Raw genomic sequence first — 27,731 nt, 5'->3', positions numbered from 1 at the left:
CGGAAGCTTGCCTTAACCCGGATTCTCTGCCTCCAGCCCCAGTCAAGCCTGACAGGTATTACCGGGTCCCTGACTCTCACCAATTTCTTTACAAAAGTCATGCTGCTGACCCAGAGACCATCTCGCAGGGCCCCAAGGGAGTTAAGGCCTCTACTGCTAAAAACCCTTTACCTTCGACAGAGATTCCAGATCCTTAGAAAGGTGGGTAAAAGGTATATACTTCAGCTACCTTAGCCATGAGGGCCTTAAATTGTCAGTTCCATATTTTAAAATACCAACAGTTTTTGTTATCTCAAATGAAAAGCAAAATGTCTCTACCTGAACAACTAGATTTGAAGGAGTTGCAGGATTTGATACATAGTGCAGAGCAAGTAGGTAAGCACACTTTACAATGTGGTTTTGATGCTCTAGAGGCCTCATGTAGGGCTGCGGTTACAGGTTCAGTCATACGTAGACATGCCTGGCTCAGGGAACAAACCTTGCCTGATCATGTTAAAGCTAAATTACTGGATGCCCCTCTACAAAAGGATGTTCTGTTTGGGGCTAATGCTGAAGGGGAATTAAGGAAAATGGAGGAAAAAGCTAAATCTATGCAGACTGTGAAAGATTTCCTACAGGTACAGCCACCACATTTCAGTAAAAATTGGCCTTCCAAGAATTGGTCCTTTCCAGCCACAGACAGACCCCAAAGAGGCAGATACAGGCGCCCCAGGGGCAGAGGCCAAGCTCAAGGAGCGTACAGAGGCAGACAATGGCAAACTCCTACTCCAAGAGGTGGTGAAGAGAGTTCGCAAACATACAGAAAGCAAACACAATGACTTTCCTCTTTGCATGCCAAGCGAGGCTCAAAGGGCTGCTCCCTTGGGAGGAAAATTAGCATTATTTTCAGAAAATTGGCATATTGTTACAAAGGACAAGTGGATCCTGGACATTATAAACAGAGGCTACAGATTCCATTTTCACACCCTTCCAAAAATGAGAGGTATGCCGAACCTGCCACACAATCAAAGGGCAGAGGCACAAAAACTAATTTCACAGCTCAGGGTATGAATGCTATTCAAAAGGTACCTACTCACGAACAAGGTCAATGTTTTTACTCCAGACTATTTCTAGTACCAAGGAAGGGAAAAGATTGGAGACCCATCCTGGACCTATCCATCCTAAACACTTTTTTGATAGTGCCAAAATTCAAGATGCTCACATTACAGCAGCTTCTTCCCATGCTGGGCAAGGAGTCTTGGCTGATAACATTGGACCTCAAGGAGGCATACCTGCACGTCCCAATCAGACAAAATTGCAGAAGATACCTCAGATTTCTTGCAGGTTCGATCCATTATCAATTCTCTGCGTTGCCCTTTGGCTTATCTACTACGCCCAGAGTATTCACGAAATGCCTGGCATCAGTAATAGCCTACTGCAGACTTCAAGGGATACAAATATACCCTTATTTGGACGACTGCCTGATCCAAGCGGACAGCAAGCACATACTTCTGAAACACATGGCATATGTAATAAGGTTACTGAATGCTCTGGGATACACAGTCAACAAAAAGAAATCAAGGCTAACACCATCCCAGAAAATAATTTTCCTGGGTGCCGATTTGGACACAAACACCCAGATGGCTTATCTCACTCCAGAGAAGCAAGGGCAACTAATACTATATTTCAGAACACTGGCAAAATGCACCAGGCTTACTGCAAGGAAAATCCTGCAGGCTCTGGGATTCATGGCCTCTTGTATCCTACTAATCCCATGTGCAAAGTTGCATATGAGAAAACTTCAATAGTACCTAAAAAATTTATGGTCTCAACACAGCCACAGTCTGGAAACAATAATACCACTAATTCCATGCCTTCAAAAGGAATTTCAATGGTGGGCTCAAGCATGCCAAGCAAACACAGGCCTTCAATTCTGCAAGCCTCAAGCAGATCAAGTCATCACAACAGACGCCTCGGACTACGCCTGGGGGGCGCACATGACAGATCGGTGCATTCAGGGCAAATGGTCTCTAAAGGAAAAGCACCTACACATCAATCAAAAGGAAATGCTAGCAGTAACAAATGCAATTATAGCCTTCAAAGAATTTCTGCATCCAGGTCAACTATTGATAAGGACAGACAACACCACTGTTATGTGGTACATAAACAAACAGGGAGGAACACACTCATACCCCCTGTGCAGACTGGCTATGTCACTGTGGGACATAGCTCTGGAATCGCAAATAGAGCTTCAGGCCCAGTTCCTGCCGGGCAAGGACAACACACTGGCAGACAACCTAAGCAGAAATATCACAGATCCACACGAATGGAAATAACATCCTCAAGTTTTTGCAGAAATAATCAAAGCATGGGGAGGGCCAGACATAGATCTTTTTGCCTCCCACACAAATCACCAATGTAAATTCTGCTCAAGGACCTTTCATCCAAAGGCTTGGAGGGTGGACGCTCTCTCTTTCAGCTGGACATCAATGACAGTTTATGCCTTTCCACCTCTTCCTCTGCTGCCCAAAGTACTATTAAAAATCAGAGCAGACAGACCAAGGATGATTCTAATTGCTCCGGACTGGCCCAGACAACACTGGTACCCACTTCTAAGGAGCATGACACATTCACCTCCATGGACTCTACCTCTCATGCCTCTTCTCCTGACTCAACAGAGCTACAAAACGCTTCACAGTCAGCTCAAAACACTCAACTTGGCCGCATGGAAAATTTAACTTCACAGCGGACCTTACTTTCAAAGGAGGTGGAGGATATAATTCTGGAGGCCAGAAGGCCGTCCACTAGAAAAGCTTACTCCGCAAAATGGAAAAGGTTTTGCGTCTGGAATGAAAAAAAGGGACAGGATCCTGGACAACTGAACATACCTCAAGTATTACAGTATCTAGCTGAACTACTAAACAGTGGACTTTCATTTTCCTCCATCAAGATCCATGCCTCAGCCATTTCAGCACAGTTCAACACTGATCCACCTTTATTCTCTCCCTCTCTTAAGACAGTTCCTCAGAGGGTTAAGAATATTAAACCTCCAAGGAAACGGCCAATACCTGCGTGGGACCTAAATTTCATTCTTGAAAAACTAACTTTGCCTCCTTTTGAGCCAGCTGCTTCAATAGATTTGCAATACTTGTCATGGAAAACAGCTCTTCTTCTGGCTATCACCTCAGCTCGTAGGGTATCAGAACTACAAGCCTCATGGCAGTGCAGCCTTACATCATCTTCCATCAGGACAGGGTTTCTTCTGAACCAACCCCTCCTTTATGCCAAAGGTGGTGTCCAGGGTAGCATTGAATCAGGCTATACACTTACCTACCCTCTATCCTAAACCCCAAAATAAAGGGGAAAGATTACTTCACTCCTTGGACATCCACAGACAATTGAGGTACTACCTAGACAGGACAAAGCCTTTCAGAAAATCAGAACAGCTCTTTGTGTCCTATGCTATAGGCGCCCAAGGGAAGCCTATTTCCAAACAGACTATTTCTAAATGGATAGCCCACTGCATATGTTTTTTTTACTCCTTTCATGGCAAAGATGTACCTGCAGGCATCAGGTCTCACTCCACAAGGGCCACAGCTACGTCTGCAGCCTTCCTCAGAGGAGTGCCTACCAAGGATATTTTGGAAGCAGCCACTTGGAGTTCTGTGCACACCTTCTCCAAACACTATAACCTACCTTTATACTCTAAATCTAGGGCAGGCTTTGCCACTGCAGTCTTGCAGGGCATTCTGGCTCCTCCAAGTTCCTCATAGTTCCATCTAGTGCCTACCACCCCTTCGTAGCTTTGGGATTCTACCCATCTGTAATGACTGCAGTTGTATGCACGATGAACATAGTACAATTTTGTACCTACCATAAATGTCGATGTTCGAGTGCTAATACAACTGCAGTCAAGGTTTCCCTCCCACCTTCCCCTCTGGGAACAGGCCTTTTTGGCTATCACTTCCTCTTGCTGCCTTATTGGGGTGTTCTTTTATGATGTATTTGCTTGCATCTAAAGTATTTGTTTATATGGTTTCCTTCCTTCTCATATTTATGTATTGCCTTCCTTCTGAGGGCACCTGACATCTGGGGCAAGAAAAACTGAAGAAAATGGCGTTGGCTGGTTCTTTATACCCTGTCGCACTGACGCCAGGGAAGAAGCGGCGACAACCGACCGGACCTAGACTTTGGAATTCGGCCGATCGAGGACCCGCCTGACGGCAGGAGAACCCATCTGTAATGACTGCAGTTGTATTAGCACTCGAACATCTACATTTATGGTAGGTACAAACTGTACTCTCTGCAGGTTGGAATTGTGTGCGCTTACACCTAGTGCCTCCCTGTAGGTGTCACCCAGGTAGTGTGTCAGTGCCACGTCCCTCTCACAGGATGGATGAGCTGACACAGGACATTCACTTCCATCCTTCCTGTCCTACTCCCCCACACCAGTCTAATATATGTTGTGTCACAGTAAAGCTTTATCCCTTGGTGCCACGGGAAAGGGGTCACGCACTTAGTTTTTATTGGTTGGTAGTTCTGCCATTTTTCTTCAAGGTATTTGTAGTGTTCTATGTTTTTTTCTTTTTAGCATGCAAAAAGCTGTGGAATTAGAAAACAGATGGACCTAAACCTATGCAATTTCTGGCTAGTCAGTTCAGCCCTGGTTGCATTATTTATTTAGAAGTGCTTAGCCTGAAAAAACAGCAAAATCAGTCTTCTGCTGTAAACATAAACTAAACCCATTTTGCACAATGTGCAAATTTTGATAGAGACATACTTTTATGTCTTCATTGCTTAACCGTTCTCCTTTAAATCTGAACACCTGTGGATGTCTGTGTTTATCTCTGCTTTTGTTTGAGATAGGTGTTTTTTTAATCTTCCACATACAGCAGTACAAAACATGATGCTAGAACTTTAGGTTACCACCTGTCCCACTTTGCATGGGACAGTCCCTCTTTGGGCAGTTGTGTCCTGACAAAAATATTAAAAATGGCAAATGTCTTGAGATTGTAGGACATAATTATGTCCCATATTTTATGTCATAGTTGCATAAAATTTATTTCTGTATCTAAAATACCTAAATGTTACAAGAAACAGAATAAGCAACTAAACTGCTACAAGAATAAGCTTTTATTTAGGCAAAAAAGTTAAGGTCTATCCTTTGTACTGACCGTGGGTATGTGTCAGCCTGTAAAATCTGATGTGGGTCCCGAAAATGTTCCACTTTGGCCATTTGAAAAGGTGGCAACCCTATAGAACTTTCATTTTTGTCTTGTTTGCCTTTAACACAAAATATCTTCAGTTTTAAGTAAATTTGGACATATAAAGACGAGGTGTTCGATATGTAAAACCAGAATTTTGTGCATCTGAATAATTGAGTTTTCTTTTTGAAAAATACAGTGACTGCAATTAATCAAGTACTGTTAGCCAAGATTAATTTGAAGATGTTCATCGTGCATACAGCTGCAGTAATCACAGATGGGTTTTCTGCCGTCAGGCGGTCCCTCGGTCGGCCGAATTCCAAAGTCTTGGTCCGCGCTGGTTGTCGCCGCTACTCTTCTGACATCAGTGTGACCAGAGTATATAAGACACAGCCGACGCCTATGTTCTCCAGTCTTTTGCCGAGCGGTGCCCGGCAGAAGCAGTTCGCAAGTGCCGGTCGGCCAGCTCCTGAATTACGAAAAAATTGGAAACCGAAGTCTTCATTAAAGCTAAGTACCCGCTAGAAACTTTTCTTGCCTCAGACCGATGTCAGAAAAAGTTGTTAATTGTATTTCTTGTGGGAAGCAAATACGATAAGGATTTCCATTCCTCTGCATACCTTGTTTGGGCCCAGACCACGACGCCTCGGGCTGTCGCTTTTGCGCTACTTTCAATAAACACACTATTAAGCGTCGGGCGGAGTTCGCCCAACACTACTTTGGTAAAGCTTTTGATTACAAAATGTCGTCGGACACTCCGACTACCGTTTTGTCCAAAAACGCAAGGAAAAGGACCGACACGAGGCCCGCGGTCCCCACGACACCACGCCAAAACAGGCTACACGTGGTCCGGTTCTCAGCGAGACGCCTTTGCAGTCCCTGACTACCGACGACACTCCTTTGGCGGTGTCCTCTGTACCCGAGACCGCTGGGTCCTCGGCCCTTTCCCAGACTACAACCGAAGCCCCTGCTAATGTCGAGCCTGCTAATGTGGACAGGTCCACTTCCACCCATGGTGTATTTAGGCCCTCATCTTCTTTTTCAATTAAGGCCTTCACTAAATCCAAAGCAGCCAGGCATCCCACGAGGCCTGTTGAACAGGGCTCATCTACAGGACCCATGCCTAAAAAACAGATGCTTAAAATGGCTGAGGATTTAATTACTCTTATCAGAGGTTCTCAACCCCCTCCTGACAAGAGACCCAGAGTGGAGGAAGATTCTCCCTCTTCTGATCAGGGATCTATTTTATCAGAACATTCTGATGCAGAGGAACACTCTTACTCTCCTTTTGAGGATTCGGATGCAGAACAGTCTATTCCTTCTGTATCCCCTCCTGAAGATTTTTCCTTTGGGGAAACCTTGCACACCTTGAGGGAACACTTCCATTGGGAAGGCCAAGACTTTTCAGATTCCAAGAAAAGACTTAGGGAATTTCTTTGGTTACCTCAACACAGACCTCTGGCTATACCCCCTGTTTTGGACATACTGGATGATGTCTATTCGGAGGCTTGTCTTAACCCTGATTCTCTGCCTCCTGCACCAGTCAAACCTGATAGGTATTACAGAGTACCCAGCTCTCACCAATTTCTCTTCAAAGGCCATAGTGCTGACCCTGAAACCATTTCACAAGGCCCCAAGGGATTGAAGGCCTCCACTGCCAAGAATCCGCTTCCTGCAGAAAGGGAATCCAGATCTTTAGAAAGGTGAGGTATATACCTCGGCCACCCTAGCCATGAGGGCCTTAAACTGTCAGTTTCATATGATTAAATATCAACAGTTCCTGTTATCTCAATTAAGGAACAAAATGTCTCAATCTGAACAACCAGATTTAAAGGAGTTACAGGATATGATGCATAGTGCAGAACAAGTGGGTAAACACACTTTACAATGTGGTTATGATGCCCTAGAGGCCTCCAGTAGAGCGGCTGCTACAGGATCAGTCATTCGCAGACATGCCTGGCTTAGGGAACAAAATTTGCCTGATCATGTGAAAGCTAAACTTCTAGATGCTCCTTTACAAAGGATGTACTATTTGGCACTAATGCTGAGGAGATACTACGGAAAATGGAAGAAAAAGCCAAATCTATGCAAACTGTCAAAGCTTTCTTACAGGTCCAACCACCACGTTTTAGCAGAAATTGGCCTTCAAAAACTGGTCCTTTCCAGCCACTGACAAGCCCCAAAGAGGTAGATACAGATGCACAAGAGGCAGAGGGCAATCACAAGGATCATATAGAGGCAGACAATGGCAAACTCCAGCACCAAGAGGTGGCGAAGACAGTGCACAACAATACAGGAAGCAAACCCAATGACTCTCATTTCCATGCCAAGCATGTCTCAGCTGGCAGCACCTTTGGGAGGGAAACTAGCATTATTTGCAAGCAATTGGCATATTGTCACAACAGACAAATGGATACTGGACATTATAAACAGAGGTTACAAATTTCAATTTCACACTCTTCCAAAATGAGAGGCATGCCAAACCTGCCACAAAATCAAAGGGCAGAGGCACAACTGCAAATTTCAAAGCTCATAAGCATGAGAGCTATTCAAGAGGTACCTACGCACCAACAAGGTCACGGTTTTTATTCAAGACTTTTCTGGTACCAAGGAAAGGAACCACTGGAGACCCATTTTGGACTTATCCATCCTAAACACATTTCTACTGCACCAAAATTCAAGATGCTCACATTACAGCAGCTTCTTCCATGCTGGGCAAGGAGTTTTGGCTTGTAACATTGGACCTCAAGGACGATACCTGCATGTCCCAATCAGACAAAGCTGCAGAAGATACCTCAGATTTCTTGCAGGTTCAATCCACTATCAATTCTCTGCATTGCCCTTTGGCTTATCTACTGCGCCCAGAGTATTCACAAAGTGCCTGGCATCAGTGATTGCCTACTGCAGACTTAAAGGATACAAATTTACCCTTATCTGACGACTGCCTGATCCAAGCGGACAGCAAGCACATACTTCTGGAACATCTGGCATATGTGACACGGTTGCTGCTTTCTCTGGGATATACAATCAACAAAGAGAAATCAAGGCTAACACCATCTCAGAAAATAACCTTCCTGGGTGCCAACTTGGACACAAACACCCAGATGGCCTATCTTCGCCAGAAAAACAGGGGCAACTATCTCAGTACTTCAAAATACTAGCAAAAGTACCAGGCTTACTGCAAGGAAAATCCTGCAGGCTCTGGGAATCATGGCATCTTGCATTCTTCTAATCCCATGTGCAAAGCTGCATATGTGGAAACTTCAATGGTACCTAAAAAATCTATGGTCTCAACACAGTCACAGTTTGGATACAATAATACCAATAATTCCATGTTTGCAAAGGAATTTCTATGGTGGGCCCAAGCATGTCAAGCAAACACAGGCCTCCCATTCTGCAAGCCTCAAGCAAAGCAAGTTATAACCACAGACGCCTCAGATTACGCCTGGGCGACATGAAGGACAGGTGCATTCAGGGCAGAGGGCAAAGGAAAAGCACCTTCACATCAATCAAAAAGAAATGCTAGCAGTAATAAATGCAATTACAGCTTTCAAGGACTTCCTGCATCCAGGACAATTACTGATAAGAACAGACAACACCACAGTAATGTGGTACATAAACAAACAAGGAGTTACACATTCATACCCCTTGTGCAGACTAGCCATGACTCTTTGGAACTTGGCCCTGGAAAGACAAATCGAACTTCAAGCACAGTACTTGCCAGGATTGGAAAACACACTTGCAGACAATCTAATCAGAAATATGACAGATCCACACGAATGGAAGTTGCATCCTCAGGTGTTTACAGAAATAATCCAAGCGTGGGGGAGGCCAGACATAGATCTATTTGCCTCACAGGAATCATCAATTGAAAAGTTTTGTTCGAGGACCTTTCATCCAAAGGCCTGAGAGTGGACGCCTTTCATTCAGTTGGACAGCATGGACAGTTTACGCATTCCCACCTCTGCCCAAGGTGCTATTGAAAGCAAGAACAGACAAACCTAAGATGATATTGATTGCTCCAGATTGGCCAAGGCAACACTGGTACCCACTCCTGAGGAGCCTAACACATACTCCTCCCTGGTCCCTGCCTCTAATGCCTCTTCTGCTGACTCAGCACAGCTACAAAACTCTTCACAGTCAGCTGAAAACACTAATCTCGCTGCATGGAAAATTCCTTAACACCACAACAGACCCTACTCTCCAAGGAGGTGCAGGATGTCATTTGGAGGCCAGAAGCCATCTACTAGGAAAGCTTACTCCATAAAATGGAAGCGGTTTTGCTCTTGGAATGAGAAAAAGAGGCCAGGACCCTAGAAAACTGAACTTGCCTCAGGTATTACAGTATCTAGCTGAGCTGCTGAACAGTGGACTTTCATTTTCCTCCATAAAATCCATGCCTCAGCCATTTCTGCAGAATTCAACACGGATCCTCCTTTATTTTCTCACCCACTCTTATGACAGTTCCTCAGAGGGCTAAGAATATAAGACCTCCAAGGAAGCAACCAATACCAGCCTGGGATCTTAATTACATACTAGAAAAAAATTAACATTGCCTCCTTTTGAACCAGCTGCCTCAACAGATTTGGTAATATTTGTCCTGAAAACAGCCTTCCTTCTGGCCATCACTTCAGCTCGGAGGGTTTCTGAACTACAGGCCCTCATGGCGGTGCAGCCCTTCCTCATTTTCCATCAGGACAGGGTTTCCCTTCTGCATCAACCCTTCATTTATGCCAAAAGTGGTATCCAGAGTAGCCTTAAATCGCTTCATACACCTACCTACCTTTTATCCCAACCCTCAAAACAAAGGGGAAAGGCTGCTACACTCTTTAGACATCCATAGGCAGCTACGCTATTATTTGGACAGAACAAAGTCCTTCAGGAATCAGAACAACTTTTTGTGTCCTATGCTGTAGGGGCTCAAGGGAAACCAGTTACAAAACAGACTATTTCCAAGTGGATTGGCCACTGCATACGGTTTTGTTATTCCTATCATGGGAAATCTGTCTCACAGGTATCAGATCTCACTCCACCAGGGCCACAGCTACCTCACAGCCTTCCTCAGAGGAGTTCCTACCAAAGATATTTTGGAGGCAGCCACTTGGAGTTCTGTACATACCTTCACAAAACACTACCACCTGCCTTTATATTCCAGAACAAGAGCAGGCTTTGCCACTGCTATTTTGCAGGGCATTCTGGCTCAACCTAGTTCCTCCTAGTACCTGCCACCCCTATGCATAGCTTTGGGATTCTACCCATCTGTGATTACTGCAGCTGTATGCACGATGAACATGAGTACAGTTTTGTACCTACCATAAATGTAGATGTTCGAAAGTGCTAATACAGCTGCAGTACAGGTTTCCGCCTCCTTCCCCCACTTGGTAAAGGCATGGTGCCTAACAACCTCTTCATACTACCTGACTGGGTTATCTGTTATTTGCAAAAAATTTTGAACAACTAGATTTGAAGGAGTTGCAGGATTTGATACATAGTGCAGAGCAAGTAGAGTAAGCACACTTTACAATGTGGTTTTGATGCTCTAGAGGCCTCATGTAGGGCTGCGGTTACAGGTTCAGTCATCGTGACATGCCTGGCTCAGGGAACAAACCTTGCCTGATCATGTTAAGCTAAATTACTGGATGCCCCTCTACAAAAGGATGTTCTGTTTGGGGCTAATGCTGAGAGGGAATTAAGGAAAATGGAGGAAAAGCTAAATCTATGCAGACTGTGAAAGATTTCCTACAGGTACAGCCACCACATTTCAGTAAAAATTGGCCTTCCAAGAATTGGTCCTTTCCAGCCACAGACAGACCCCAAAGAGGCAGATACAGAGCCCCAGGGGCAGAGGCCAAGCTCAAGGGCGTAGAGGCAGACAATGGCAAACTCCTACTCCAAGAGGTGGTGAAGAGTTCGCCTAAACATACAGAAAGCAAACACAATGGCTTTCCTCTTTTGCATGCCAAGAGGCTCAAGGGCTGCTCCCTTGGGAGGAAAATTAGCATTATTTTCAGAAAATTGGCATATTGTTACAAAGGACAAGTGGATCCTGGACATTATAAACAGAGGCTACAGATTCCATTTTCACACCCTTCCAAAATGAGAGGTATGCGAGACCTGCCACACAATCAAGGGCAGAGGCACAAAAACTAATTTCACAGCTCAGGGGAATGAATGCTATTCAAAAGGTACCTACTCACAAACAAGGTCAAGGTTTTTACTCCAGACTATTTCTAGTACCAAGGAAGGGAAAAGATTGGAGACCCATCCTGGACCTATCCATCCTAAACACTTTTTTGATAGTGCCAAAATTCAAGATGCTCACATTACAGCAGCTTCTTCCCATGCTGGGCAAGGAGTCTTGGCTGATAACATTGGACCTCAAGGAGGCATACCTGCGTCCCAATCAGACAAAATTGCAGAAGATACCTCAGATTTCTTGCAGGTTCGATCCATTATCAATTCTCTGCGTTGCCCTTTGGCTTATCTACTACGCCCAGAGTATTCACAAAATGCCTGGCATCAGTAATAGCCTACTGCAGACTTCAAGGGATACAAATATACCCTTATTTGGACGACTGCCTGATCCAAGCGGACAGCAAGCACATACTTCTGAAACACATGGCATATGTAATAAGGTTACTGAATGCTCTGGGATACACAGTCAACAAAAAGAAATCAAGGCTAACACCATCCCAGAAAATAATTTTCCTGGGTGCCGATTTGGACACAAACACCCAGATGGCTTATCTCACTCCAGAGAAGCAAGGGCAACTAATACTATATTTCAGAACACTGGCAAAATGCACCAGGCTTACTGCAAGGAAAATCCTGCAGGCTCTGGGATTCATGGCCTCTTGTATCCTACTAATCCCATGTGCAAAGTTGCATATGAGAAAACTTCAATAGTACGTAAAAAATTTATGGTCTCAACACAGCCACAGTCTGGAAACAATAATACCACTAATTCCATGCCTTCAAAAGGAATTTCAGTGGTGGGCTCAAGCATGCCAAACAAACACAGGCCTTCAATTCTGCAAGCCTCAAGCAGATCAAGTCATCACAACAGACGCCTCGGACTACGCCTGGGGCACATGACAGATCCCGGTGCATTCAGGAGCAAATGGTCTCTAAAGGAAAAGCACCTACACATCAATCAAAAGGAAATGCTAGCAGTAACAAATGCAATTATAGCCTTCAAAGAATTTCTGCATCCAGGTCAACTATTGATAAGGACAGACAACACCACTGTTATGTGGTACATAAACAAACAGGGAGGAACACACTCATACCCCCTGTGCAGACTGGCTATGTCACTGTGGGACATAGCTCTGGAATCGCAAATAGAGCTTCAGGCCCAGTTCCTGCCGGGCAAGGACAACACACTGGCAGACAACCTAAGCAGAAATATCACAGATCCACACGAATGGAAATTACATCCTCAAGTTTTTGCAGAAATAATCAAAGCATGGGGAAGGCCAGACATAGATCTTTTTGCCTCCCACACAAATCACCAATTAACCAAATTCTGCTCAAGGACCTTTCATCCAAAGGCTTGGAGGGTGGACGCTCTCTCTTTCAGCTGGACATCAATGACAGTTTATGCCTTTCCACCTCTTCCTCTGCTGCCCAAAGTACTATTAAAAATCAGAGCAGACAGACCAAGGATGATTCTAATTGCTCCGGACTGGCCCAGACAACACTGGTACCCACTTCTAAGGAGCATGACACATTCCCCTCCATGGACTCTACCTCTCATGCCTCTTCTCCTGACTCAACACAGCTACAAAACGCTTCACAGTCAGCTGAAAACACTCAACTTGGCCGCATGGAAAATTCCTTAACTTCACAGCGGACCTTACTTTCAAAGGAGGTGGAGGATATAATTCTGGAGGCCAGAAGGCCGTCCACTAGAAAAGCTTACTCCGCAAAATGGAAAAGGTTTTGCGTCTGGAATGAAAAAAAGGGACAGGATCCTGGACAACTGAACATACCTCAAGTATTACAGTATCTAGCTGAACTACTAAACAGTGGACTTTCATTTTCCTCCATCAAGATCCATGCCTCAGCCATTTCAGCACAGTTCAACACTGATCCACCTTTATTCTCTCACCCTCTCTTAAGACAGTTCCTCAGAGGGGCTAAGAATATTAAACCTCCAAGGAAACAGCCAATACCTGCGTGGGACCTAAATTTCATTCTTGAAAAACTAACTTTGCCTCCTTTTGAGCCAGCTGCTTCAATAGATTTGCAATACTTGTCATGGAAAACAGCTCTTCTTCTGGCTATCACCTCAGCTCGTAGGGTATCAGAACTACAAGCCCTCATGGCAGTGCAGCCTTACATCATCTTCCATCAGGACAGGGTTTCTTTACGAACCAACCCCTCCTTTATGCCAAAGGTGGTGTCCAGGGTAGCATTGAATCAGGCTATACACTTACCTACCCTCTATCCTAAACCCCAAAATAAAGGGGAAAGATTACTTCACTCCTTGGACATCCACAGACAATTGAGGTACTACCTAGACAGGACAAAGCCTTTCAGAAAATCAGAACAGCTCTTTGTGTCCTATGCTATAGGCGCCCAAGGGAAGCCTATTTCCAAACAGACTATTTCTAAATGGATAGCCCACTGCATATGTTTTTTTTACTCCTTTCATGGCAAAGATGTACCTGCAGGCATCAGGTCTCACTCCACAAGGGCCACAGCTACGTCTGCAGCCTTCCTCAGAGGAGTGCCTACCAAGGATATTTTGGAAGCAGCCACTTGGAGTTCTGTGCACACCTTCTCCAAACACTATAACCTACCTTTATACTCTAAATCTAGGGCAGGCTTTGCCACTGCAGTCTTGCAGGGCATTCTGGCTCCTCCAAGTTCCTCATAGTTCCATCTAGTGCCTACCACCCCTTCGTAGCTTTGGGATTCTACCCATCTGTAATGACTGCAGTTGTATGCACGATGAACATAGTACAATTTTGTACCTACCATAAATGTCGATGTTCGAGTGCTAATACAACTGCAGTCAAGGTTTCCCTCCCACCTTCCCCTCTGGGAACAGGCCTTTTTGGCTATCACTTCCTCTTGCTGCCTTATTGGGGTGTTCTTTTATGATGTATTTGCTTGCATCTAAAGTATTTGTTTATATGGTTTCCTTCCTTCTCATATTTATGTATTGCCTTCCTTCTGAGGGCACCTGACATCTGGGGCAAGAAAAACTGAAGAAAATGGCGTTGGCTGGTTCTTTTATACCCCTGTCGCACTGACGTCAGGGAAGAAGCGACGACAACCGACGCCGGACCTAGACTTTGGAATTCGGCCGACCGAGGACCCGCCTGACGGCAGGAGAACCCATCTGTAATGACTGCAGTTGTATTAGCACTCGAACATCTACATTTATGGTAGGTACAAAACTGTACTCTCTGCAGGTTGGAATTGTGTGTGCGCTACACCTAGTGCCTCCCTGTAGGTGTCACCCAGGTAGTGTGTCAGTGCCACGTCCCTCTCACAGGATGGATGAGCTGACACAGGACATTCACTTCCATCCTTCCTGTCCTACTCCCCTCGACACCAGTCGAATATATGTTGTGTCACAGTAAAGCTTTATCCCTTGGTGCCACGGGAAAGGGGTCACGCACTTAGTTTTTATTGGTTGGTAGTTCTGCCATTTTTCTTCAAGGTATTTGTAGTGTTCTATGTTTTTTTTTTCTTTTTTAGCATGCAAAAAGCTGTGGAATTAGAAAACAGATGGACCTAAACCTATGCAATTTCTGGCTAGTCAGTTCAGCCCTGGTTGCATTATTTATTTAGAAGTGCTTAGCCTGAAAAAACAGCAAAATCAGTCTTCTGCTGTAAACATAAAAACGCCAAAAACCCATTTTGCACAATGTGCAAATTTTGATAGAGACATCCTTTTATGTCTTCATTGCTTAACCGTTCTCCTTTAAATCTGAACACCTGTGGATGTCTGTGTTTATCTCTGCTTTTGTTTGAGATAGGTGTTTTTTTAATCTTCCACATACAGCAGTACAAAACATGATGCTAGAACTTTAGGGTTACCACCTGTCCCACTTTGCATGGGACAGTCCCTCTTTGGGCAGTTGTGTCCTGACAAAAATATTAAAAATGGCAAATGTCTTGAGATTGTAGGACATAATTATGTCCCATATTTTATGTCATAGTTGCATAAAATTTATTTCTGTATCTAAAATACCTAAATGTTACAAGAAACAGAATAAGCAACTAAACTGCTACAAGAATAAGCTTTTATTTAGGCAAAAAAGTTAAGGTCTATCCTTTGTACTGACCGTGGGTATGTGTCAGCCTGTAAAATCTGATGTGGGTCCCGAAAATGTTCCACTTTGGCCATTTGAAAAGGTGGCAACCCTATAGAACTTTCATTTTTGTCTTGTTTGCCTTTAACACAAAATATCTTCAGTTTTAAGTAAATTTGGACATATAAAGACGAGGTGTTCGATATGTAAAACCAGAATTTTGTGCATCTGAATAATTGAGTTTTCTTTTTGAAAAATACAGTGACTGCAATTAATCAAGTACTGTTAGCCAAGATTAATTTGAAGATGTTCATCGTGCATACAGCTGCAGTAATCACAGATGGGTTTTCTGCCGTCAGGCGGTCCCTCGGTCGGCCGAATTCCAAAGTCTTGGTCCGGCGTTGGTTGTCGTCGCTTACTCTTCTGACATCAGTGTGACCAGAGTATATAAGACACAGCCGACGCCATGTTCTCCAGTCTTTTTGCGGCGGTGCCCGGCAGAAGCAGTTCGCAAGTGCCGGTCGGCCAGCTCCTGAATTACGAAAAAATTGGAAACCGAAGTCTTCATTAAAGCTAAGTACCCCGTTGGGGAAACTTTTCTTGCCTCAGACCGATGTCAGAAAAAGTTGTTAATTGTATTTCTTGTGGGAAGCAAATACCGCATAAGGATTTCCATTCCCTCTGCATACCTTGTTTGGGCCCAGCCCACGACGTCTCGGGCTGTCGCTTTGCTACTTTCAATAAACACACTATTAGCGTCGGTGAGTTAGCCCAACACTACTTTGGTAAAGCTTTTGATTACAAAATGTCCGGACACTCGACTACCGCTTTGTCCAAAAACGCAAGGAAAAGGACCGACACGCTGAGGCCAGCGGTCCCCGCCGACACCACGCCAAAACAGGCTACACGTGGTCCGGTTCTCAGCGAGACGCCTTTGCAGTCCCTGACTACCGACGACACTCCTTTGGCGGTGTCCTCTGTACCGAGACCGCTGGGTCCTCGGCCCTTTCCCAGACTACAACCGAAGCTCCCTGCTAATGTCGAGCCTGCTAATGTGGACAGGTCCACTTCCACCCATGGTGTATTTAGGCCCTCATCTTCTTTTTCAATTAAGGCCTTCACTAAATCCAGCAGCCAGGCATCCCACGAGGCCTGTTGAACAGGCTCATCTACAGGACCCATGCCTAAAAACAGATGCTTAAAATGGCTGAGGATTTAATTACTCTTATCAGAGGTTCTCAACCCTCCTGACAAGAGACCCAGAGTGGAGGAAGATTCTCCCTCTTCTGATCAGGGATCTATTTTATCAGAACATTCTGATGCAGAGGAACACTCTTACTCTCCTTTTGAGGATTCGGATGCAGAACAGTCTATTTCTTCTGTATCCCTTCCTGAAGATTTTTCCTTTGGAAACCTTGCACACCTTGAGGGAACACTTCCATTGGGAAGGCCAAGACTTTTCAGATTCCAAGAAAAGACTTAGGGAATTTCTTTGGTTACCCCAACACAGACCTCTGGCTATACCCCCTGTTTTGGACATACTGGATGATGTCTATTCGAGGCTTGTCTTAACCTGATTCTCTGCCTCCTGCACCAGTCAAACCTGATAGGTATTACAGAGTACCCAGCTCTCACCAATTTCTCTTCAAAGGCCATAGTGCTGACCCTGAAACCATTTCACAAGGCCCCAAGGGATTGAAGGCTCCACTGCCAAGAATCCGCTTCCTGCAGAAAGGGAATCCAGATCTTTAGAAAGGTGGGGTAAAAAGGTATATACCTCGGCCACCCTAGCCATGAGGGCCTTAAACTGTCAGTTTCATATGATTAAATATCAACAGTTCCTGTTATCTCAATTAAGGAACAAAATGTCTCAATCTGAACAACCAGATTTAAAGGAGTTACAGGATATGATGCATAGTGCAGAACAAGTGGGTAAACACACCTTACAATGTGGTTATGATGCCCTAGAGGCCTCCAGTAGAGCGGCTGCTACAGGATCAGTCATTCGCAGACATGCCTGGCTTAGGGAACAAAATTTGCCTGATCATGTGAAAGCTAAACTTCTAGATGCTCCTTTACAAAAGGATGTACTATTTGGCACTAATGCTGAGGAGATACTACGGAAAATGGAAGAAAAAGCCAAATCTATGCAAACTGTCAAAGCTTTCTTACAGGTCCAACCACCACGTTTTAGCAGAAATTGGCCTTCAAAAACTGGTCCTTTCCAGCCACTGACAAGCCCCAAAGAGGTAGATACAGGCGACAAGAGGCAGAGGGCAATCACAAGGATCATATAGAGGCAGACAATGGCAAACTCCAGCACCAAGAGGTGGCGAACAGTGCACAACAATACAGGAAGCAAACCCAATGACTCCCTCATTTCCATGCCAAACATGTCTCAGCTGGCAGCACCTTTGGGAGGGAAACTAGCATTATTTGCAAGCAATTGGCATATTGTCACAACAGACAAATGGATACTGGACATTATAAACAGAGGTTACAAATTTCAATTTCACACTCTTCCAAAAATGAGAGGCATGCCAAACCTGCCACAAAATCAAAGGGCAGAGGCACAACTGCAAATTTCAAAGCTCATAAGCATGAGAGCTATTCAAGAGGTACCTACGCACCAACAAGGTCACGGTTTTTATTCAAGACTTTTTCTGGTACCAAGGAAAGGAACCGACTGGAGACCCATTTTGGACTTATCCATCCTAAACACATTTCTACTGCATTGCCAAAATTCAAGATGCTCACATTACAGCAGCTTCTTCCCATGCTGGGCAAGGAGTTTTGGCTTGTAACATTGGACCTCAAGGACGCATACCTGCATGTCCCAATCAGACAAAGCTGCAGAAGATACCTCAGATTTCTTGCAGGTTCAATCCACTATCAATTCTCTGCATTGCCCTTTGGCTTATCTACTGCGCCCAGAGTATTCACAAAGTGCCTGGCATCAGTGATTGCCTACTGCAGACTTAAAGGGATACAAATTTACCCTTATCTGGACGACTGCCTGATCCAAGCGGACAGCAAGCACATACTTCTGGAACATCTGGCATATGTGACACGGTTGCTGCTTTCTCTGGGATATACAATCAACAAAGAGAAATCAAGGCTAACACCATCTCAGAAAATAACCTTCCTGGGTGCCAACTTGGACACAAACACCCAGATGGCCTATCTTACGCCAGAAAAACAGGGGCAACTATCTCAGTACTTCAAAATACTAGCAAAAAGTACCAGGCTTACTGCAAGGAAAATCCTGCAGGCTCTGGGAATCATGGCATCTTGCATTCTTCTAATCCCATGTGCAAAGCTGCATATGTGGAAACTTCAATGGTACCTAAAAAATCTATGGTCTCAACACAGTCACAGTTTGGAAACAATTATACCAATAATTCCATGTTTGCAAAAGGAATTTCTATGGTGGGCCCAAGCATGTCAAGCAAACACAGGCCTCCCATTCTGCAAGCCTCAAGCAAAGCAAGTTATAACCACAGACGCCTCAGATTACGCCTGGGGGGCGCACATGAAGGACAGGTGCATTCAGGGCAGAGGGCAAAAGGAAAAGCACCTTCACATCAATCAAAAAGAAATGCTAGCAGTAATAAATGCAATTACAGCTTTCAAGGACTTCCTGCATCCAGGACAATTACTGATAAGAACAGACAACACCACAGTAATGTGGTACATAAACAAACAAGGAGTTACACATTCATACCCCTTGTGCAGACTAGCCATGACTCTTTGGAACTTGGCCCTGGAAAGACAAATCGAACTTCAAGCACAGTACTTGCCAGGATTGGAAAACACACTTGCAGACAATCTAATCAGAAATATGACAGATCCACACGAATGGAAGTTGCATCCTCAGGTGTTTACAGAAATAATCCAAGCGTGGGGGAGGCCAGACATAGATCTATTTGCCTCTCACAGGAATCATCAATTGGAAAAGTTTTGTTCGAGGACCTTTCATCCAAAGGCCTGGAGAGTGGACGCCCTTTCATTCAGTTGGACAGCATGGACAGTTTACGCATTCCCACCTCTGCCCAAGGTGCTATTGAAAGCAAGAACAGACAAACCGAAGATGATATTGATTGCTCCAGATTGGCCAAGGCAACACTGGTACCCACTCCTGAGGAGCCTAACACATACTCCTCCCTGGTCCCTGCCTCTAATGCCTCTTCTGCTGACTCAGCACAGCTACAAAACTCTTCACAGTCAGCTGAAAACACTCAATCTCGCTGCATGGAAAATTCCTTAACACCACAACAGACCCTACTCTCCAAGGAGGTGCAGGATGTCATTTTGGAGGCCAGAAAGCCATCTACTAGGAAAGCTTACTCCGCAAAATGGAAGCGGTTTTGCTCTTGGAATGAGAAAAGAGGCCAGGACCCTAGAAAACTGAACTTGCCTCAGGTATTACAGTATCTAGCTGAGCTGCTGAACAGTGGACTTTCATTTTCCTCCATAAAAATCCATGCCTCAGCCATTTCTGCAGAATTCAACACGGATCCTCCTTTATTTTCTCACCCACTCTTATGACAGTTCCTCAGAGGGGCTAAGAATATAAGACCTCCAAGGAAGCAACCAATACCAGCCTGGGATCTTAATTACATACTAGAAAAATTAACATTGCCTCCTTTTGAACCAGCTGCCTCAACAGATTTGCAATATTTGTCCTGGAAAACAGCCTTCCTTCTGGCCATCACTTCAGCTCGTAGGGTTTCTGAACTACAGGCCCTCATGGCGGTGCAGCCCTTCCTCATTTTCCATCAGGACAGGGTTTCCCTTAAGTACCAACCCTTCATTTATGCCAAAAGTGGTATCCAGAGTAGCCTTAAATCAAGCCATACACCTACCTACCTTTTATCCCAACCCTCAAAACAAAGGGGAAAGGCTGCTACACTCTTTAGACATCCATAGGCAGCTACGTTATTATTTGGACAGAACAAAGTCCTTCAGGAAATCAGAACAACTTTTGTGTCCTATGCTGTAGGGGCTCAAGGGAAACCAGTTACAAAACAGACTATTTCCAAGTGGATTGGCCACTGCATACGGTTTTGTTATTCCTATCATGGGAAATCTGTTCCTACAGGTATCAGATCTCACTCCACCAGGGCCACAGCTACCTCTACAGCCTTCCTCAGAGGAGTTCCTACCAAAGATATTTTGGAGGCAGCCACTTGGAGTTCTGTACGTACCTTCACAAAACACTACCACCTGCCTTTATATTCCAGAACAAGAGCAGGCTTTGCCACTGCTATTTTGCAGGGCATTCTGGCTCAACCTAGTTCCTCCTAGTACCTGCCACCCTATGCATAGCTTTGGGATTCTACCCATCTGTGATTACTGCAGCTGTATGCACGATGAACATAGTACAGTTTTGTACCTACCATAAATGTAGATGTTCGAGTGCTAATACAGCTGCAGTACAGGTTTCCCGCCCTCCTTCCCCACTTGGTAAAGGCATGGTGCCTAACAACCTCTTCATACTACCTGACTGGGTTATCCTGCTATGTTTTATTTGCTTGCATCCACTGATTTTGGATTATATTGCTTTGCTTGTATATGTATATAAGCATTATTTATGTATTGCCTTCCTTCTGGGGGCACCTGACATCTGGGGCAAGAAAGACTGAAGAACATGGCGTCGGCTGTGTCTTATATACTCTGGTCTCACTGACGTCAGAAGAGTAAGCGACGACAACCGACGCCGGACCAAGACTTTGGAATTCGGCCGACCGAGGGACCGCCTGACAGCAGAAAACCCATCTGTGATTACTGCAGCTGTATTAGCACTCGAACATCTGCATTTATGGTAGGTACAAAACTGTACTTTTACTTATACTGCCATCTTGTGTTAGATTTTGTGTTGTAAATGGAGCGCAAGTATGTTTCTATACATTTAAGTCATCTTGTACTTGCATAAGAGATTTTCTGAAACCTGTACACCAAGAAACTACTGTTGTACACATTTAGTAATAACTTTTGTATTTTTTCTAGGCTTTAGCACCATCTAGCCATGCTGCTCTGCATCATGGGATACCACTGCAGGCTGGAACTGCACCATTTGGTTGCAATGATTCATTTCAGCAGACACTTATTCTGTGTCCTCCATCCATGCAAGGTACTACTGTTGAATTTTTTTTTAAAGAAACAGTTGCTTAAATAGACAACCTGTGATTTGATGCAAGTTTCTTTTGATAACTGTAAAAGGTAGATACTACTTGTCATGGCTGTTTTGTAAAATCGTAGCTTGTTTCTTTCGCTGTTATAAGGTAACCCCCGATCTTCTTACTAAATGGTATGTGTGATGACATCTGAATAAAGATAGCATGTTTATCTCACTTCTGGGAGAAGCTTCAACTGCATTCTAAGCAGAGTATAGCACCCTTTTCATCTTCTAGGTAAGCCTAGATAATTGGCTGGGCAGCCACACATTGTCCCTCAGTGTATTTTGCATTGCCCTCCTTGAGACTTGAGGGAACCTTTGAGTAGGGGGGGTTGGGATAGGCATGTCTGCAGACTGCCCAGTGCTTACCTGTGAACCTAAGAAGCCACTGATGGCTTGGTATCCTTATGCCTCATGAGTAGTGAAGCCATGTCACTGTAGTCATGAACTGTAAAATGTTGGATATTTGGCATGGAATGTTGGTCATAAGGATAATTTCTGTATTATCATTCATAGTGCTTTGGAATTGAGTGCTGCTGGACACTCACTCTTTGTGAAATGACTTCTAGAACTTGGATGTTTCATAGTGGAGCTGGTCTTCTCCCCATGCAGTCAGTGGGACACTGTGTAGAAAAAAGAGAGCAACAGACATCATTTAATTATTTTTTGTTGCACAGTAGTTGGTATTGTGTTTGCTGATTTTGTCAAAATGACTTTCAAAACACTGATTCAGACCGAGAAATTTTTCTGTACTAGTAAAATATTTTTAATTTTTTTGTATTATTTTGCTTTGATTTTTGATGTTTCTGTTGTGATTCCAGAATTCTTCCTGAGGCCAGTGATGTCCCCGGAAAAGATCACTAACGTGCATTCAGGAAACCGATCCATTGAAGAGCTATCTCTTTCATTGCCTTTTCTTAGATGAAAGCCATTGTGCCTCTTGTTGTGAACATTGCTCATTTTATCAGTAAAGTTGTGCTTCACAGAGCCTGCAACTCTTGACCTTTCCTCAGACGTAAAAGCCTCTTAATGTATGCTAAGGGATGTCCACTAATGCTCCTTTAGGGGAGCTTTCTGTTGTGAGCATAAAACAAGGTACCATAAAAAGATGGCTAAGTCTAAAAAAATAGCTTTGAAAGATTTGGCAGACTGATGAGTGAGAAACCTCAACCATGCAAGGCCCTTCTTCCATCTTTCCTAACTTTCGTTGCCCTTTTGAGGGTGGTGAACGTAGGACAGCAGTTTTGCATCTTAGCCAGATATTGATAGATGATGACGTTAGTGTTTCACTGTTGCAGTCCTGACTTGTGGGATTTCCTGCTGCTAAAGCCCTTGGCCGGCCTGACTACCATAGAAAAATCCCCCCCTCCCACAAACAGCTGGCAAATGCCCTGACAATGTCAGTATGCTCAGGTATAAAGGGAGCCAACTGATGTCATGATTTTAGTCTTTCTTGCAGTCGAAACCAGAAGCAGTTTCAATCAGTGCGTCAGTCCACGCCAGAGAGACGTTTTCAGAAAGCTAAGTACCCCGTTGGGGAATCCTTTCTTCACTTTTTGACTTGTGTCAGAGAAAGTCAATAATTGTTTACATTGTGGTAAACAGATTCCACACCGAGACTTCCAACCCCTTTGGTTAATCTGTTGATCACAACATGCCTAATTACCATTCCTGTGCTCATTTAAACTCTAGGTCTTTTACATGTAGGGCTGAGATTTTAGCTAGAAACCTTAGTATAACATCAGGTTGCCAATGTCTGACGGCATCCATTGGTCGATCTGAGGCAGAGCTCCCTAAGTGTAAAAGGGAAAAGGAAAAATGACCCAGGCTTAGGGCCTTTGACAACAGTCTCTCTCTGTCAGCTAGTCCTCCCAGGCTCATGATCGCTGAAGAAAGCGAGTGTCTTTCACAGCCCCTTTCTGCAACTGAGGTGGTTTCGCATAACTCTGTCAAGACCCATTTGGAGTCTGATATGCTGTGTGGTCCCTTGACTTCTGCACAAGCCTTAGGACTTTGTTCATCGGTCAGGTCTTGGGTCGCTCTGCAGATCTCTGCTTCCAATGAACTTACTTTAACCTGCAGTGCTCCCTTGCGGCTTCCACCCACACCGGCTACTCATTCCTCCAGAGAGACTGGCATGTGAGTTGTGGACAGACCTAGACACAAACCGAGAGCTACCTCAAAGAAGGAATTTCCTTCTATTCAATGTTGCAGTATTCTTTACATGTAGGTTGTTTTCTGCCGTACGACCCGAAGTCCGGCCAGTATCCAAAAGCTTTTAGCCACTGCCAGTACATGGGACATTGCACGTATGCTCTGACAATGCCAGCCATAAAAGGATGTACGCACGTACCATCCTCAGAACTTTTCTGCCACCATTCAGAAGCTTGACTCCTACGTATGGTCTGCAGTCAGATTTTGTGTTGCTGCCAGCTTCAGGGAAGTGCCCCATTGGAGATTTAATTTCTTGCTGTTGCCGTTTGTTTTTGTTTCATGTCATTCAGGAAGGGCAAGTGTAGGTGTGGAAGGCAGATTCCCCATAAAGATAGCCGTGACCTCTGTCTTTTCTTTTTAGGGTCTAGTCATGACTATTGATCCTGTTCCATTTGTCAGGCCTTTGTACCTAAGACTTTGCGTAGCCGGTTCTTGGCTCTAAATTTTTATCTCAAGCAGTTGCTTAAACATTTAGCTAAAGACAGTCTGGAGGGTTCTGGAGGTCCATTGGCTGAGCAGAGTTTGAAGAGGAAGGTGAGCAAGCTAAAACCTGAAACCTCTTAGGCTGCGCCTTCTACTTCTGATGTATCCTTTGAGGTCGGTGAAGACCCGGTGGTACAGTTGGAGGTCAGGTCCTCTTCTTCGGTGGGTATCTGTGTGGAAGCTGCCAAGGGATCAGATCCCAGCACGTCTGAGGCTATGCAGATTTCTGTTTCAGGCAACATGGGGGAACCATGGCTTGTTGTGCTGAAGGATGTTCCTGCTGCTTCGACTAGGGATCCTTCCTTGACTACGCCGGATGTTAGGCCTGCATCAGATTCTTCTTTCTTGTCCCGTCACACAGAAAGACATGCAAAGAAGAAACAAAACACTAAACATCCCAACATCCCTTCTACTCCTCAGTCTGGGTTGCCTTTTCCCAGCGTCTTAAGGCCTTGATGATCTTGAAGCCTTCTTCCTCTCTCCCTCTGCCTTCTTTCACTTCCTCTCTTGTATAGGCTGCTGGATATCAGATTATTTCCTCTGATTCTGTGGATTCTTCTCTGATGAGGATTCTGTTGCATATTCCACCCAAATTACTTCTCTGGAATATGAGTCCTCTGAAGATGAATCTAATGGCGAGGATTCCCCTATTGAAGAAATTTCTTTTTGGAGAAACTATTAATAAAATGAGGGAGTTCTTCAAATGGGATTGTTCCCAGATTTCTGATGAACAGAAGCGGTATTATGACCTTCTACAAATGAAGAGGTCCTCTCTCCCTCTGCAGATGTTCATCGTGCATTACAGCTGCAGTAGTTACATATGGGTTTTCAGCCGGCAGGCGGTCCCTCGGTCGGCCGAATTCCAAAGTCTTGGTCCGGCGTCGGTTGCTGTCGCGTACTCTTCTGACGTCAGGAAGGCTAGAGTATAAAAGACACAGCCGACGCCATCTTCTCCAGTCTTTTTTGCCGCGCGGTGCCCGAAGCAGAAGCAGTTCGCAAGTGCCGGTCGGCCAGCTCCTGAATTACGAAAAAATTTCGGAACCGAAGTCTTCATTAAAGCTAAGTACCCCGTTGGGGAACCTTTTCTTGCCTCAGACCGATGTCAGAAAAAGTTAATAATTGTATTTCTTGTGGGAAGCAAATACCGCATAAGGATTTCCATTCCCTTTGCATACCTTGTTTGGGCCCAGACCACGACGTCTCGGGCTGCCGCTTTTGTGCTACTTTCAATAAGCGCACAATCAAGCGTCGGGCGGAGTACGCCCAACATTATTTTGGAAAAGCGTTTAACTATAAAATGTCGTCGGATACTCCGACTACCGCTATGTCCAGAAAACGCAAAGAAAAGGACCGTCAGTCGAGAACTGCGGTCTCCACCGACACCACGCCGAAACAAGCTCCACGTGGGCCGGTTCTCAGTGAGACGCCTTTGCAGTCCCTGACTACCGACGACACTCCCTCGGCGGGGTCTTCTGTGCCTGAGACCGCTGGTTCTTCGGCCCTTTCCCAAACTACTACCGAAGCACCTGCTCATGTCGAACCCACCAATGTGGATAGATCTACATCCACTCATGGTGTATTTCGCCTTCATCTTCCTTCTCCATCAAGGCCTTTACAAAAGCAAAATCAGCCAAGCAACTTTCTAGGCCTGCCTCACAAGGCCCAAGACCTGGGCCCACGCCTAAGAAGCACATGCTTAAAATGGCTGAAGACCTGATCACTCTTATTAGGGGCTCAGGCTCCTCCTGACAAGAGACCCAGAGTAGAGGAGGATTCTCCTCCTTCTGACCAAGATTCCATTTTATCAGAACATTCTGATGCTGAAGAACAGTCTTATTCTCCCTTTGAGGATTCGGATGCAGAGCAGTCCATTCCTTCTGTATCCCCCCCTGAGGATTTTTCCTTTGGGGAAACTTTACACTCCTTGAGAGAGCACTTCCATTGGGAAGGCCAAGATTTTTCCGACTCCAAGAAAAGGCTCAGGGAATTCCTCTGGTTACCTCAGCATAGGCCTCTGGCTATTCCTCCTGTTTTGGAGGTTTTAGATGATGTATACGGAGGCCTGTTTAAATCCTGATTCTCTGCCTCCTGCACCTGTTAAGCCGGATAGGTATTACAGAGTCCCTAATTCTCATCAGTTCCTCTATAAAGGCCATAATGCAGATCCTGAGACTATTTCTCAAGGCCCTAAAGGAATTAAGGCTTCCACGGCCAAGAACCCACTGCCTTCGGAAAGGGAATCTAGATCTCTAGAAAGGTGGGGAAAGAAAGTTTACACCTCGGCCACCCTTGCCATGAGGGCCTTAAACTGCCAGTTTCATATGATTAGATATCAGCAATTTCTGTTATCACAATTAAAAACAAAAATGTCACAACCTGAACAACCAGATTTAAAAGAGTTGCAGGATATGATGCATAGTGCTGAGCAAGTGGGCAAGCACACCTTACAATGTGGTTATGATGCACTAGAGGCCTCCAGCAGATCAGCCGCCACTGGAGCAGTCATTCGCAGACATGCATGGCTAAGGGAACAAAATCTTCCAGATCAAGTGAAAGCAAAAATTCTAGATGCACCATTACATAAGGATGTTCTTTTTGGTGGTAATGCTGAGGATATTTTACGCAAAATGGAAGAAAAGGCAAAATCTATGCAAACTGTCAAAGCTTTCTTACAAGTTCAGCCACCAAGGTTCAGCAGGAATTGGCCATCAAAAAACTGGTCCTTTCCAACGACTGACAAAGCCCAAAGGGGCAGATACAGACGGAAGGGGCAGAGGACAAACCCAAGGATCCTACAGAGGCAGACAATGGCAATCACCTACGCCAAGAAGTGGTGACGACAGTGCACAGCAGTACAGAAAGCAAACTCAATGACTCCCTCATTTCCATGCCAAGCAGAATTCAACTGGCAGCACCTTTGGGAGGGAAACTGGCACTATTTGCAAACAATTGGCATATTGTCACAAAAGACAAATGGATTCTGGACATAATAAACAGAGGCTACAAATTTCATTTCCACACTCTTCCAAAAATGAGAGGCATGCCAAACCTACCACAAAATCAAAGGGTAGAGGCACAACTACAAATTGCAAAGCTCCTAAACATGGGGGCTATACAAAGGTACCTACGCACCAACAAGCACAAGGTTTTATTCAAGGCTTTTCTGGTGCCAAGAAAAGGAAGCGACTGGAGACCCATTCTGGACTTATCCATTCTCAACACATTTCTTCTAGTGCCAAAATTCAAGATGCTCACACTACAGCAACTCCTTCCCATGCTGGGCAAGGGTTTTGGCTGGTAACATTGGACCTCAAGGAGGCATACCTGCATGTCCCAATCAGACAAAGTTGCAGAAGATACCTCAGATTTCTTGCAGGTTCAAAGCACTATCAATTCTCTGCATTG

General features: G+C 44.7%; 1 protein-coding gene across 1 annotated transcript in view; it reads left to right on the top strand.

Annotated features, from left to right (window-relative positions):
• The window catches only part of HIPK3 (homeodomain interacting protein kinase 3), a 969,278-nt gene that overhangs the window by 536,459 nt on the left and 405,088 nt on the right, over nt 1-27,731 (top strand). The window contains exon 5 of the mRNA XM_044059447.1: nt 21,461-21,584. Coding sequence (XP_043915382.1) covers nt 21,461-21,584 — 124 coding nt within the window. The remainder of the gene's footprint in view (nt 1-21,460; nt 21,585-27,731) is intronic.

The sequence above is a fragment of the Protopterus annectens genome, chromosome 17.part0 (assembly GCF_019279795.1).
Source record: "Protopterus annectens isolate FY-2018-M chromosome 17.part0, PAN1.0, whole genome shotgun sequence".
Classification (NCBI taxonomy): Eukaryota; Metazoa; Chordata; order Ceratodontiformes; family Protopteridae; genus Protopterus; species Protopterus annectens.
This window is presented reverse-complemented; position numbering and strand designations above follow the sequence as displayed.